This window comes from Bos taurus, chromosome 19 (assembly GCF_002263795.3).
Source record: "Bos taurus isolate L1 Dominette 01449 registration number 42190680 breed Hereford chromosome 19, ARS-UCD2.0, whole genome shotgun sequence".
NCBI classification, from domain to species: domain Eukaryota; kingdom Metazoa; phylum Chordata; class Mammalia; order Artiodactyla; family Bovidae; genus Bos; species Bos taurus.
In genome coordinates, this window is record NC_037346.1 from 34,121,160 (window position 1) to 34,133,593 (window position 12,434).

The 12,434-nt window shown below is 56.3% G+C and overlaps 1 protein-coding gene across 11 annotated transcripts in view; it reads right to left on the reverse strand.

The window, feature by feature from the left end:
* EPN2 (epsin 2) overlaps positions 1 to 12,434 on the reverse strand; it is a 52,698-nt gene that overhangs the window by 5,135 nt on the left and 35,129 nt on the right. For 4 of the 11 annotated variants that reach the window (XM_010816005.4, XM_010815998.4, XM_010815999.4 and 1 more), the window contains 5 exons: positions 7,269 to 7,381; positions 5,877 to 5,969; positions 5,013 to 5,205; positions 1,133 to 1,306; positions 805 to 891 (listed from right to left, as the gene is read on the reverse strand). In XM_010816005.4, the coding sequence (XP_010814307.1) occupies positions 805 to 891; positions 1,133 to 1,306; positions 5,013 to 5,205; positions 5,877 to 5,969; positions 7,269 to 7,381 (660 nt within the window). The remainder of the gene's footprint in view (positions 1 to 804; positions 892 to 1,132; positions 1,307 to 5,012; positions 5,206 to 5,876; positions 5,970 to 7,268; positions 7,382 to 12,434) is intronic. The other 7 variants (XM_005220326.5, NM_001206317.2, XM_024979748.2 and 4 more) reach the window with 4 other exon arrangements.

Below are 12,434 nucleotides of genomic sequence, written 5' to 3' on the forward strand. Positions count from 1 at the left end.
CCGAGAGGAGAGAGCAACGAGAAAAGTTGCTCTGGCAAGAGGGGTGGCCCTGGGGATACTCTGTCCCCAGCCCTGTGCGGTGTGTAAAGAGGGCGTCCAGCCCCTTCCTCGGCCCGCCACCCTGACCACTCCCAGCCTAGGGGCACACGAGGAGGGGTCAGGCCTCCTGCACAGTGGCTGGTGGGCAGTGCAGGAGCTGCTTGTGTGTGTTTGTGTGTGCATATATCTCTGTGTGCGCATGCGCACAAGTGTGTATGTATGTGTGTGTGCATGTTTTTATGTATGTGGATATATGTCTGTGTGTGCATATATCTGTGTGTATATCTGCACACGCACTTGTGTGTGTGCACGTCTGTGTGTGTGCATGTCTGTGCGCACATGTACGCATGTGTATGCACGTGTATGTGTGTGTGAGCATGTGGCTCTGTGTGTGCATATACCTGTGTGTGTGTGTGTGTGTGTGTGTGTCAAAGATGCCTGCCTATACAGAGACCTGAGTGGTCTAGAAAAGGGGGCGCCTCTGGAGGGCTGGGAGGAAGGAGGCAGATGGAGGTGGGGCAGGAGCCACGTGGGGCTGGAAGCTAGGGCAGTAGCCTCTGCAGGCAGCCCCAGGGCAGGAGGCTGAGGCGGCCCAGCGAGAGGACAGAAAGCTCAAGGGCATCCACTGCTGCCCCGAGTCACTCCAGCTCTGAGTCAGACAAGAGGGAAGTGTGTGGAGTCACTGGGCTCACGACTGTCATCCCTGCAGAGACGGGATTGGTCAAGGGCATAGGACCGTGCGGAAACCACCACCACCTCATGTACCTGCTTTTTTTGAAGTTCGGAGGTTGTCAAATTCAGAGAAGTCATCTTTAATTGTACCATTCAGATTACTGAAGAGATCGAAGGACCCTGGGGGAGAGAGTGGTGGTGACTGCAGGGGGCCTCCACTCCCTGCCTTCCACTGCCCACCTGGGCCGGGGTGGGCAGGCATCTCTGCCCCTTGTGGGGAGAACCAGAGAGCCAGCTGAGGAAACGGAGGTGAAGCACAGGCTTGGGTTACCAGGTGGGCAGGGCGGGGACCAGGAGAGGGACTCCCCATGCAGAGTGGGGTGCTCAGACTGAAGCAGAGGAGCCAGGAAGGGGGTCTCACCAGAGGAAGACACAGGCTTGGCAGCCGAGGCTGCAGCCCAGGGGTCAGCAGCTTTCCCTGCGCTGGGGGCTGGCTGCTGCGGGGCAGCCCAGGGGTCCGAGCCCTTGGGAGCAGAGTGTGTGCCGGCTCCAGTGGGTGCCCCCCATGGGTCGACGGAGGCGGCTGGCTTGGCACCTGTGGAGAGGTAGGGTTGGCTCGAAGATGCCCGGTGAAATGGCTGGGCAGCTGGAGTGAGAAGGGGAGGGCCAGCCCTGGGTGGTAGGAGCACCCAGGGGGAGAGGGCCGCAGAGCCTGCTGGCAGACTCATGTGCTTCAGAGAGCACAGGGCACACACCTGGGCGCCACCACAGCCACTCGGCGGATCTGGACAGGCCCTTCCCTGAAGGACAGACAGACTTCTATACCCTGAAACTGTCCGTGGGGAGGGGGCTGACTCCAAGAGCACCCACATGCTGGCTCTCCCCCCTCGGAGCATTACAGGTGCCCACACCATGCCCCTGCGCCCCGTCCCAGTGGCCAGCACCTCCCCTAGGCGAGCGGTGCGGGGCCCCTGAATCAGGTGCCCGGCAGACACGCCACAAGGCTGTGTTCACGTGTTTTATTTGGGAGGCTCAGCTGTGCTGCTTTCCTGCTGTGTGACGTTCCGCTCTGAGACAGAGAAGGAGAGGCGGGTGTGCTTGTGTGGCCACCGCTCCCCAGGAGCCCCTCACAACTCCCCTTGCCCTCCATGAGGTGCTGACTCTGTTCGCCTCCTGAGGGGCTGCTTTTCTCCATCATGCTCATCAGTGGGGTTCTTTCCACATCTGGCTGCTGATTCTCTTCTGTGAGTTACAAACATCTTCTCACTTGTGGACTTTCCCTTCACCCTCCTTAAGGGGTCACTTGAAGAATGGAGAAGTTCTCAACGGGGATGGGGCAGGACCCCCGGGATTTTCCTCTGATTTGTGCTTTCCGGGACATGCAGGAGCTCCATCCCCACATGCGGCCTCAGTGATACTTTTTACTATAGTTTTTATTTCCATAAGGGATTTATACAACTTTTGTAAAAGTTAGTCCTAGGGACTGTTATGTTTCTAAAACTTCATTTTCTAATTACCTTTTTGTTATGCAGAGAAACAACTGAAGTTCACATAGTAATTTTCATATCCAGCAATCTTACTAAACTCAATTCTAATCACTCAAATTCATCCTATTTATTCTCACAGTAATTCTAATAATAACTCTCAATTCCAATAAACCCCTCCCTGGAAGCTACGCACTCTCTCCCATCTCTCATAAAGGATGGGGGCGGAGCTCTTCGAGTTCCTTTTCTTTCTATCTTGCTGCACTGGCCAGAACCACCCGTCCCAACACATGGCAGGGGTGCACGCTGCATCCATGTCTTGCTCTTAAACATTTACCATTAAATGGCACCATTTACCATGACAGGCTTTCTCCTTTCAGAAGCTGATCAGGTTACAGAAGCTCTGCATTATTTCAAGTTTGCTAAGACTTTTGCAATAAACAGCTGGTGAATTTTGTCAACCTGTTTCTGCCTTTACAAAGATGACTGCATGATTTTTCTCCTTGGGTTTATTAATATGGTACATTAATACATTTCCTGGGGATTCCCAGGTGGCTCAGTAGTAAGGAATCTGTCTGCCACTGCAGGAGATGCAAGTTCAATCCCTGGGTTGGGAAGATTCCCTGGAGAAAGAAATGGCAACCCATTCCAGTATTCTGGCTGGAAAATTCCATAAACAGAGAAGCCTGGCGGGCTACAGTCCATGGGGGTCGCAAAGAGTCAGACATAACTTAGCAACTACACACCAACCGTGCATTTCCTGACTTGGTCCTGGCAAACAAGGCTTTTCGTAATGCACTATACCATTTTTATGCTTTTCTCATTTTGATTTTGCAATTGCTTCTTTGCTGAGGGTTTTTGCATCCATATTCCTAAGTGAGCCTGGCCTGACATGTCTGTTCTCACACTGGGCGTCTTCTGTCTGGTTCTGGTATTAAGGTCGTGCTAGCCCACAGGAGTTTGTGTGAAGGGGAGGTGTTTCCTGTGGGGTGTCAGACCTCCCAGCAAAGCTTGTGGGGTGATCAGGGGGTGAGGGGGAGGTGCATGGCTGACTCAGGTCCTTTAGTGACTCTAGGACTATCCTGTTCACAGGTGTCCTTCCACCACTGTGGCTGAGTGTGACTTCATCCATTTTATCCAAGTCCTCAGGTTTGCCAACACAGAGTTGGTAAAGTCTTCTCACTCTCTGCTGAGTCTTGGCAGGATCTCTCTCAAGGACGCTGGCTCCACTGCTGGATGAAGCTGGCTCAAGCATAGAGCCACCTGTCTGCACTGGGGCCATATATGACTGGTGTCCTGCCCATCAGACTGCCTCCTTGACGTACTCGGGGTGCAGTCCTGCCCTGCAGCCCCCATGCCACCTCCTCACACAGCCCAGAGTAAAGTGCATAAGAACCAAGGAGCTGGCCCTGGGTCAGGCAAGGAACAGCAAGGAAAAAAGCGGCAGGCCACAAACCACATGAGGCCACAAACCACATGAGGCCAACCCAGCTGTATTCTGATGAGCTCCAAACATGCTCTTAATCTTTTAAATTCACTATCAACATTTAAAGGTTTGATTTGAAAATTTAAGGTTATGGACTTTCCTGGTGGTCCAGTGATTAAGAATCCACCTGTGAATGCAAGGTGCCTGGGTTTGATCCCTGCTCCGGGAGGATCCTGCATGCCGTGGAGCAGCTAAGCCCAGAGTACCACAACTACTGAGCCTGCGCTCCAGAGCCCACGAGCTCCAACCTGAGAGCCTGTGCACAGCAACGAAGACCCAGCACAGGCAGAGATAACCATTCTTTGTTAAAAAATTTTTTTTCTAGGTTTCAATCATCTCTTACTGCTCAATAGTTATACAAAATATGATTTAATCTACAAAATGGAGTATTATTCAGCCATAAAAAGGGGTGAGGTAGGAATGTGTGCTACCATGTGGATGAACTCTGAAAACATACCAAGTGGAAAGCACCAGGGCCACGTGCTGTGTGATCCCAGGGCAGGGCGATTCCCTGCGCCTGTCCGGTCCCCACGTGGGAGAATGGAACCTGGCATTTGGTACACTTCAGCAAACTGCTAGGGAACTGAGCTGAATACAAAAGATGGGGTTCTGGTTTGCAGAGACAAAGGCCCCAAGAGACATGGGCACAAAAGATACATCCAAAGTTGTAAGACAGGATGTCCACAGATCAGCCATGGCAGCAGGATTGAGTATACCTCGGGGGGCTCCCAGAGCGGCGGGCTGGCTGCAAAACCGTCCCAGAGCCTGTAGCCAAGCCCTGCCCAGCGATCAGGAAGTCCATGTGCCCAAGGTTACTCCCCAGATGAAACTGATGGTGCCACGCTCATGTCTGAATCACCTGTCACAAGTTCACTTTACGCTGGCATTAAACAGAACTCTAAAATGTTCATTTAGCCTATTAAACAGATTTGCTATTGCTTTAAATAGCAAGTAAGAAGAATTACTTTAATACGGTCATTTAAGCATGTCATAATTTCTAGCTAATCACAGTAACTCGACTCAGACATTTCACGCCGTATAATACAGTTTCTTAACCCGGGTGCGATCCTGAGGCTGAGGGTTGATGTGTGTCCCAGGGGAGGGACAAGCCATTTCCAGTGCACGTGGGAAGCAGAAGAGAAACGTGCCCAAGCAAAGCTCCTCACAACAGGATGAAGTGGAGCTCTGAACCACCGCCCTCAGGAGGGCGTTACAGTGGGTGTGCAGGCCTGGACACCCACCCCATCACCTGGACCCAAGCCCACCGCTGCCAGGTGAGCAGAGTGCCCGTAGCTCCTCCCTCATCCAGCAAGTGCGCAGGGGAGATGTACCAGAGGGGTCTTTACCGAACGACGGCCAGGGGTCCGCAGTGCTGGCCGGGGCTGCCGGCGCGCCCCAGGGGTTGGTCTGGCTGGCGGAGGTGGACGGGCCCCAGGGCTCCGCCTTCTGGGCAGCAGGGCCCGCGCTGGGCAGGGCGTCCATCAGGTCCAACAGCGTGGTCTGCTGCGGGTGGGAGCCGTGCTGCTGAGACGAGCAGGGTAGGGGACAAGTGAGCTCTGCTGCCTGGCAGCACATGTTCACCCATCACCTGCACCTGCCCAGGGTTCTCCCAGAGAGAAGGCCTTCGGGGGCCCAGAGGACCACAGGACTCCCACTGCCCCACATCACCACTTCCCAGTGAAGACCCGGCTCCACCCTACATGCCACGTGCCCTCTGTCAACCGGTCCTCAGGGTTTCCTGGGAAAACGCAGGCTTTGCCTCCTTCCAGGTGCTATCCGCTGACACACCTGGCCCTGCAGTGGCCAGCATCACCCAAGGCCCTCTCTCCCGGGGGCTGGCTCACCCTCCCACTCTCATGGCCATCCTGGATGCCGTCAGGGCCAGGATGTATCAGCACTGTAACAGGGTAGGGGCCCCAACGGAGCCCCTGGCCCTGGGGGGACTCTGCCGTCCGTCAGGATGGTTGTCGGGGGCAGAGTAGTCACATTTAGATCTCAGAGCACGTGATGCGCAGCTTAGGAAGCAGTGGCTAGAGCCATGTGGCTGGGGGGTGGGGGGCCGGGGAGGGGTCATGGGGGCCCACCACCCAGGCAGAAGTGTGCACTTCGCCCTCTCCTTGCTCCTGCTGTCACACCACGGGGGCGGGCTTGGAAGGGTCTCACACAGTGACCCCCCAGCCCCGTGAAGCACTCACCTCTTTCTTTTTTGGAACTTTAACCGTGTCTCGGCGGCTCTCCTCCAGGGCCATCTGCAGCCTGAGGTCATCGCCCCGCCTAAGGCGCTCTTCCTGTGGAGCACAATGGACCTCGAAGCTGGTTATGGCCACAACATCGCCACCCAGCTAGGCCCTCCCACCACAGCCGGAAACTAAAGCTGGATCGCCAGTCACTTCAGAGGAGGGTCTGAGGACAAGGTGGACAGCGAGTATCTCCCGTCCCCTCTATGCGCCCGGGGTCCCCTCCCACCTGTGTGACTTCCACCTACTTCCAGTCCCCACCAGGGAGCCCAGGGCACAGACACCACAGACAGAGAGGAGAAGAGGAATACTTCTAAAATGCTCTTTCTCAAAGTGAAAATGACTTTAAAATTCTTTCTAATTATGGAAGCAATATGTCTCTTCATAAAACACAAATAATCAGGAGGGGAAAAAAAAACAAACACAAACAATCCAGAGAGGAACTGGAAGGGGGACACGTCACAGGCCGTTCCACCCTGACCCCCGCCGTGCTTCCAGAAAACAAGTGTGTTCCTATTTTTGAATTCTAACAGAAATGGTCCATTGTATTTTATATTTATTCAAAGCACAGTCACCATATATAAGACTGGGCCACTCAAGCTTTTACAAATGGATAATATAATGATTAAATGTAAGTGAATACACTCATTGTGTCTTATTTACTCTAAGATGGGATAAGGAACCACACTGGATGGGCATGTCCATCTGCCCCGTTTTCCCTGTGAGCTCTCTGTACCTCCCTTGGGCCGCCAGAGGTGAGGTGGGACCCATAGGGAGGTCGTGTGGACTGAGGGGCCACCCTGGGGGCAGTCCGCTACTGTGGACCTTACAGGATACTCCAGTTACAGGGGGACCAGCCACTCTGGGACCGACAGCTGCCTCCATGTGACCCCCTGCCTGTCCCTCACGGCACTTCTAAGCGAGAGGGTGACGCAGCCATGCCACACTGTTTTGCCCTTTTTAACCACAGGACAGCAAGTCAGGGCTGAAAGCAGCAGCAGAGGGCCAACCCCTCTGAAGGTCCTCTGGGCCACTCCCCCTCCTTCGCCATCTTCACGTGACACGTGCTCATAACAGGGAGACCAAACACACGCCCCTCTCTGGACGTTAGCACTCTCCTCTCTCCTGGGCCCTCCCTCCAGCCTCTGTCTTGTCCTTTTCCGGGTCCAGATGCTCTCCAGCCACCTTGTGGATCGTATTCTGCACACAGGATGTGCAGAATACAGAGGGAGCATCTTGTGAAGCACCTCTGACAGGTGCGTCCCCAGGACCAATGTCCTGAAAAGCCTTTCCTCTGTGTGGCTGTGCCTGGGCCCTCCCCGCCGGGGGCGTGTCCCTGCCAGCACCCACCTGCTCGGCCACCTCTCTGCTCATGGCCAGCGCCAGCTGCAGCTGCAGCTCCTCCTCCCCACTCGTCTGCGGCCTCGCCTGCTCCAGCTCCGAGGACACCCGTGGGGAAGTGGCTGTAGGGAAGACAAAGTCACTGTGAAGGACCCGTGTTCCCCGGTCAGCCACCCGCTCCCGCCTCACACCCACGGGTCCCCCTGGGCGGGGAGAAGGGGTGTCTGCGACCATCCCAAGGTCACAGCTGAGGAACATCACAAGCACATCAGCCACCCAGCACCCACCAGGAAAAATATCCTGGGGCACAGGCATGGCCAGCTCCGACCTCTCAAGGATCAGACCTGCCCCCATGGCAGAGCTGCATGGCATCAAGAAGGGGAGCTGAGTTTTTACAAGATTGGGGGCACAGTTCTGGAAAAGCTGGGTCATCATTCAAAGAAGCCCAAAGCCTGTGTGGACTCACAGGTCCTCTCAAGACCTCCTGACCCCAAACGCTGCTTCAGCCTAAATCTCCCACTTAAGCCTGCCTCTCAGGATCTGCTTCTTTGGGAGAAATTAACTGGTGGGGAAGAGCTCGGATACTGAAGTTTCTAGATGGCTGTGCTCTGGCTGCAGTGAGTAAGGTGGGAGAGGCAAGACTGAACTGGGGTCCCTGAGCAGTGCAACGGGCAAGGTTGCGGGGCAGTTTGGGGCAGCCTGTAAAGGGGAAAGACGTAAACACAGCGAGGAGACTGCATCTGGAGCAACCAGGCCTGGAGCACAGTGTGTTCACTATGATTCACAGTCAACCAAGAGAAATGGTTTAAAAAAAAAAAAAAAGGCCAACTGCCTCATGTGTACTCTAAGCTAATGAAGAGGTCAAAGAGCAAAAAAACACTGCAGTTAGGAAAAAGCACAAAGATGCTTTTCTAAACAAAATCAAGTCCAATCCCAGTCCATCACCCCAATTTTCCAGAGCATTCCTTTAGAAATAAAGCTGGATGGTAACAAAATGTCCTCAAATCTATCTTAACAATCCTATTTCTTAACAACATCCCCAAACAAAAGCATGTCTGGTCCCCAAAGTTCACCTCTGCCCATCACAGATGGCAGATTCTGGCGTCCCTGTGCTCTAGAAGCAAAGCCACCACCCAGACTGGCGAGAACAAGGGAAGTGAGACGGCTGGGGTCAGTTGTGGGGGCAGGAGGAGGCTCTCCCAGGACCAGAGTGGCTATCTTATCCAGGTCACGGCCCCATGGGCCGCCCGCTCCCCGCCGGCTCCTGATGAATGGTCTCTGAGGCTGCCTCACGAAACTCTCAGTTTATAACAAACCCTGGATATCTACCATCCTCCACTTACTCCCAAAGGGGAAACCAGGCCCCCAGGCTCCACCCTATACCCCCAAAGGGCTCTGAACAGAGGGCCCCATGTTGGCAGGGAAAGCTGAACTTGGCTGTGCAGCCACAGAGCATGACTTGCCCGAGACAGGATGAATGGGCCGGGGCTCTGCAGGGCTGGCCAGAGAAGTGAGGCGCCCTGTCCTCGGTGCCTCTCTGCACAGCTGCGCGGCCGGCCCAGCTTCAAATGCAAATGTGCACGTCTGTGTCCCCCCAGCTGACGCTGCTGGAATAATGTGTGGCCGGCACACACGGAAATAGCTCACCACATCAATGTGGAAATCAGACAAAGGGTATTCCCCTAAATGCTGTGGTTTTTATAAGCGGATGCACGGCTCTAGGTCGCGCAGATGGCAGAATTCACAGCCACCAGCCCGGAGCGTCAGCTGAGCGCACACGGGCTTCAGCTGCGAGGGCGGCGTCCGGTGGAGATGCTCCTGCCTTAGTGACAGCATCTCGGCCCCACAAAGGGCCTCTTGTGCCAGAGAACAGGACAGTGAGCACAGAGCCTGAAAGGGCCCTCCGGCCACCAGAGCTCGGCCGGGCCCCACTCTGAGGGTCCACCATTCACGGGGCAGTAGGAGAAGCAAGTCCCCTCGGGTCTCTGCTGCTTTCTGCCCCAGCCATGCTCTCCTGGGAAGGCAGGCCCTGTGCACACAGGCTCATCACCCTGGGAGCACGAGCATGCCCCTGCCCTTCCCCTGCGGTTGAGCCTGACCCGTGGGGAGGAGCACAAAGCTGGCACCCCTGTGGCAGGCTCCCTTTTGTCCTGCCTGGTCCACCACCCTGGCTGAGGAAGCACAGGGGAAGGCTGGACAGGGAGCCTACACAGGATCACATTTTCTCAAACTCCAGGCTAGGAGGAGAACCAGAAACCCACCCCCAACCTGGTACCTCCTGCAGGGCCACCCTCCTTGACCCTGCTCGCCTGCTCCAGGCCCCGAATGCCCCCTACAAGGCACTTCAGGTGTGCACGGTTGGGGAATTGCGAAAAAAGAAAGTAAAGCACTCAAGGTAACAGAAAAACAGGAAACTGCCCCTTCTCATTGGCAACGTTCTGCAGTTTTCCTAGAGCACTCTTCAGCGGCGTCTGCAGTCACGGCCGCTGTGAAGGGTGCAGACTGCACGCCCCCTCCCGCAGGCGACTCTGCACAGGGACTTCACGGAAAGCCAGGCACACGGGCTGGCAAGAAGGCAAGGGCCTGGCCATGCGGCTCCAAGGAGACCCCACCTGGGTCTGAGCACTGCCACTACCCCATGCCTGCCAGCAGACGGGGACACCAGGCACCTGGCCTGTCCCTACCCCACTGCAGCAGGGAGCTGCACCTGGATGCCACCCCTCCAGGCTTCTGCTTCCAAGTCTGTGAGGTGAGCGATGGGAGGGGCGGGAGGGGTGGGAAGGCCCGAAACAAGCTGCCCCCACCCTGGGGGTTGGCCCTGCCCAGGTCACTGCTCTCCACTCCACCCACAGCCACAAGACACCCCCTGTCTCACGGGGCAGAAACCAGATGGACACCGTGGTGGCCCAAGGCCCATGTGGGCTGAGGACTGTGGTTCTGGAGGCCGTGGCCTCCCCCTCCCTTTTCTGTTGGCCACCGAGGGAGGGGCTGTGGAGCTGGCACTGAGCCCAGGGCCACTTTTTGCCCCTGGTGACCAGATCCCCGTTCAGCTAAGTTCCTTCCTCATCACTGAACTGCAATGAAGTGCTTACTGGGCCTTCCTCAGCTGCCGACATCTTCCTGTGCTCCACAGGCTGTTTCCTGAGTCAGCAATGACCTCAGCCACCAAGGACACTCCCACGGAGAGCAGAGGCTTCTGACCCTGTCCCCTGGGAGACCTTCCAGGCCCGCCCTCTCCCAGCTCACAGGAGACAGCAGGAAAGACTGTTTTTAGTCAAGTGAGATGAATTATGAGAAAATAAGCTCAGATTACCCCAGGTAACATTGAAAGGGAGAAAATACAAAAATATGTTGTGGAAATAACATGTCCACTGACTCAACGGACTTGAGTTTGAGCAAACTCTGGGAAATGGTGGAGGCCCGGGAAGGCTGCTGTGCTGCAGTCCATGGGGTCGCGGAGTCAGACACGACACAGCAACTGAACAACAATGTTGTGGAAAAGCCAAAAAGGTGCGAGATGTGAGGAGACGGAAGCACCACCACAGCCGGGGGACCTTCAGGACAAGGGGGGCTGGACCATGACCATGCTCTGCCCTTTGCCCACCACTTGACAGTCCTGGCAAAACCCTGTCCAGATCCCATCGCAGACTCTACATCTGATTCCAGTTCACAGAAGCACAGGAAAAGGACTGAGGCAGACAAACCCAGATCAAGGGCCGCTTTGCAGGATGGCCAGCCCAGCATCCCAGCACAGGAGGGTCATGAGCATAGTCAGACTGAAGGGACAAGATCCCGGGCAGTCTCCGTACAGACAGTTGGCTGCACGTCACAGTCAGAACAGTGGGCAGATGGGCACGCGGGCAGGGACGAGGCGGCCCAATGGCTGCTGTCCACTCCATCCACTGTCAGGCTATGGGGGAGGGGAGATGCCAGAGCCTGTGTTAAATACTTCAGCATAAGAGGAAGTGAGGGCCGCCCCACTCTTCCTGCCTCTACCCCTCTTCCCAGAGGAAACAGCTGTTGACATTTTCTCATGATTCCACCCAGAAGACATACTCGCACACCCTGCACATTGGCGTGCTTTCCTGACTCTCGCCCACCGGCCCCCTCAATTCCTGCCATGTGTGGGCTCCACCTCACCGCATCCCCACCCAGGCTGACGGTCTCAGCCTCAAAGAGGCAGCCCTGGTGGAGGGTGCGCCTGGAAGCCTGGGCCCAGACCCGGGCTTGCCGCTGCTCAACCCCTCGCTTTGGCTTCCTCACCCACAGGATGGGAAACAGGGTTCCTGCGGCTTGGGCTGCTGTGAGGACCAGACGAGTTCCTATGGGGGGCACCTGGCCCAGTGCCTGGTGTGTGACAGTGGTACCACACCTGGTGTCTTGCCCAACCCTCAGCCCAGATGGGGTCCTGCCTTCCAACCCACCCTCAAAACCGGGGCTGAGGTCCAGAGATGAGGTGGCTTGCCAGGGTCCCACAGCCACAAGGGACAAAGGCCGACCTAAGGCCCTGCTCTTCACCATCACTGCTTCCCACAGAGGAGGGAACCGGGGCCCAGGGAGGTCACAAGGCCACTCAGAGCCAGCAGAACTCAAGAGCCAATGCCATGCTGTCCCCATGCCCTGAGCTGCTCGGAGCCCTCGGTCCTAACATTTGCGCACACCATGCCTGGCGCTTCTCCAGGCCAGAGGGCAGCCCATGCTCTCCCAGGGCCTGTGTCCAGTAAGGAGGGACAAGACACACACACACAGGGGAGGGGGTGGGGACACTGGAGCATGGCCTGTGGGCAGGCAGCAAGGCTGCCAAGCAGAGAGCAGGTGGGCTTCACCAGGGTCGAAAGCCTTGCCCTGCCGAGGGGCCAAGGCAGAGCGGGCCCAAAGCTGTGAGGTCCTGACCCCCAGCGCCTCAGAACACGAGCAGATTTGGAAATGGCTGCGGCAGAGTCCTTAGTGAATGGTTAAGCTGAGGTCACACTGAAGCAGGTGGGCCCCACATCCAACGTGACCTGTGTCCTTACAGGCAGGGAAGAGATGGGGGCGAAGACACGAGGGGAGGGCGGCAGCCATGGCCCAGGGACACCAAGGAGGCCTCCAGCAGCAGAAGCAGGGGGAGCATAAGGCAGGATGCTCCCTGCGCGTGCGGGTCTCAGAGGCAAAGGCCTGCGCACGCCCTGATCC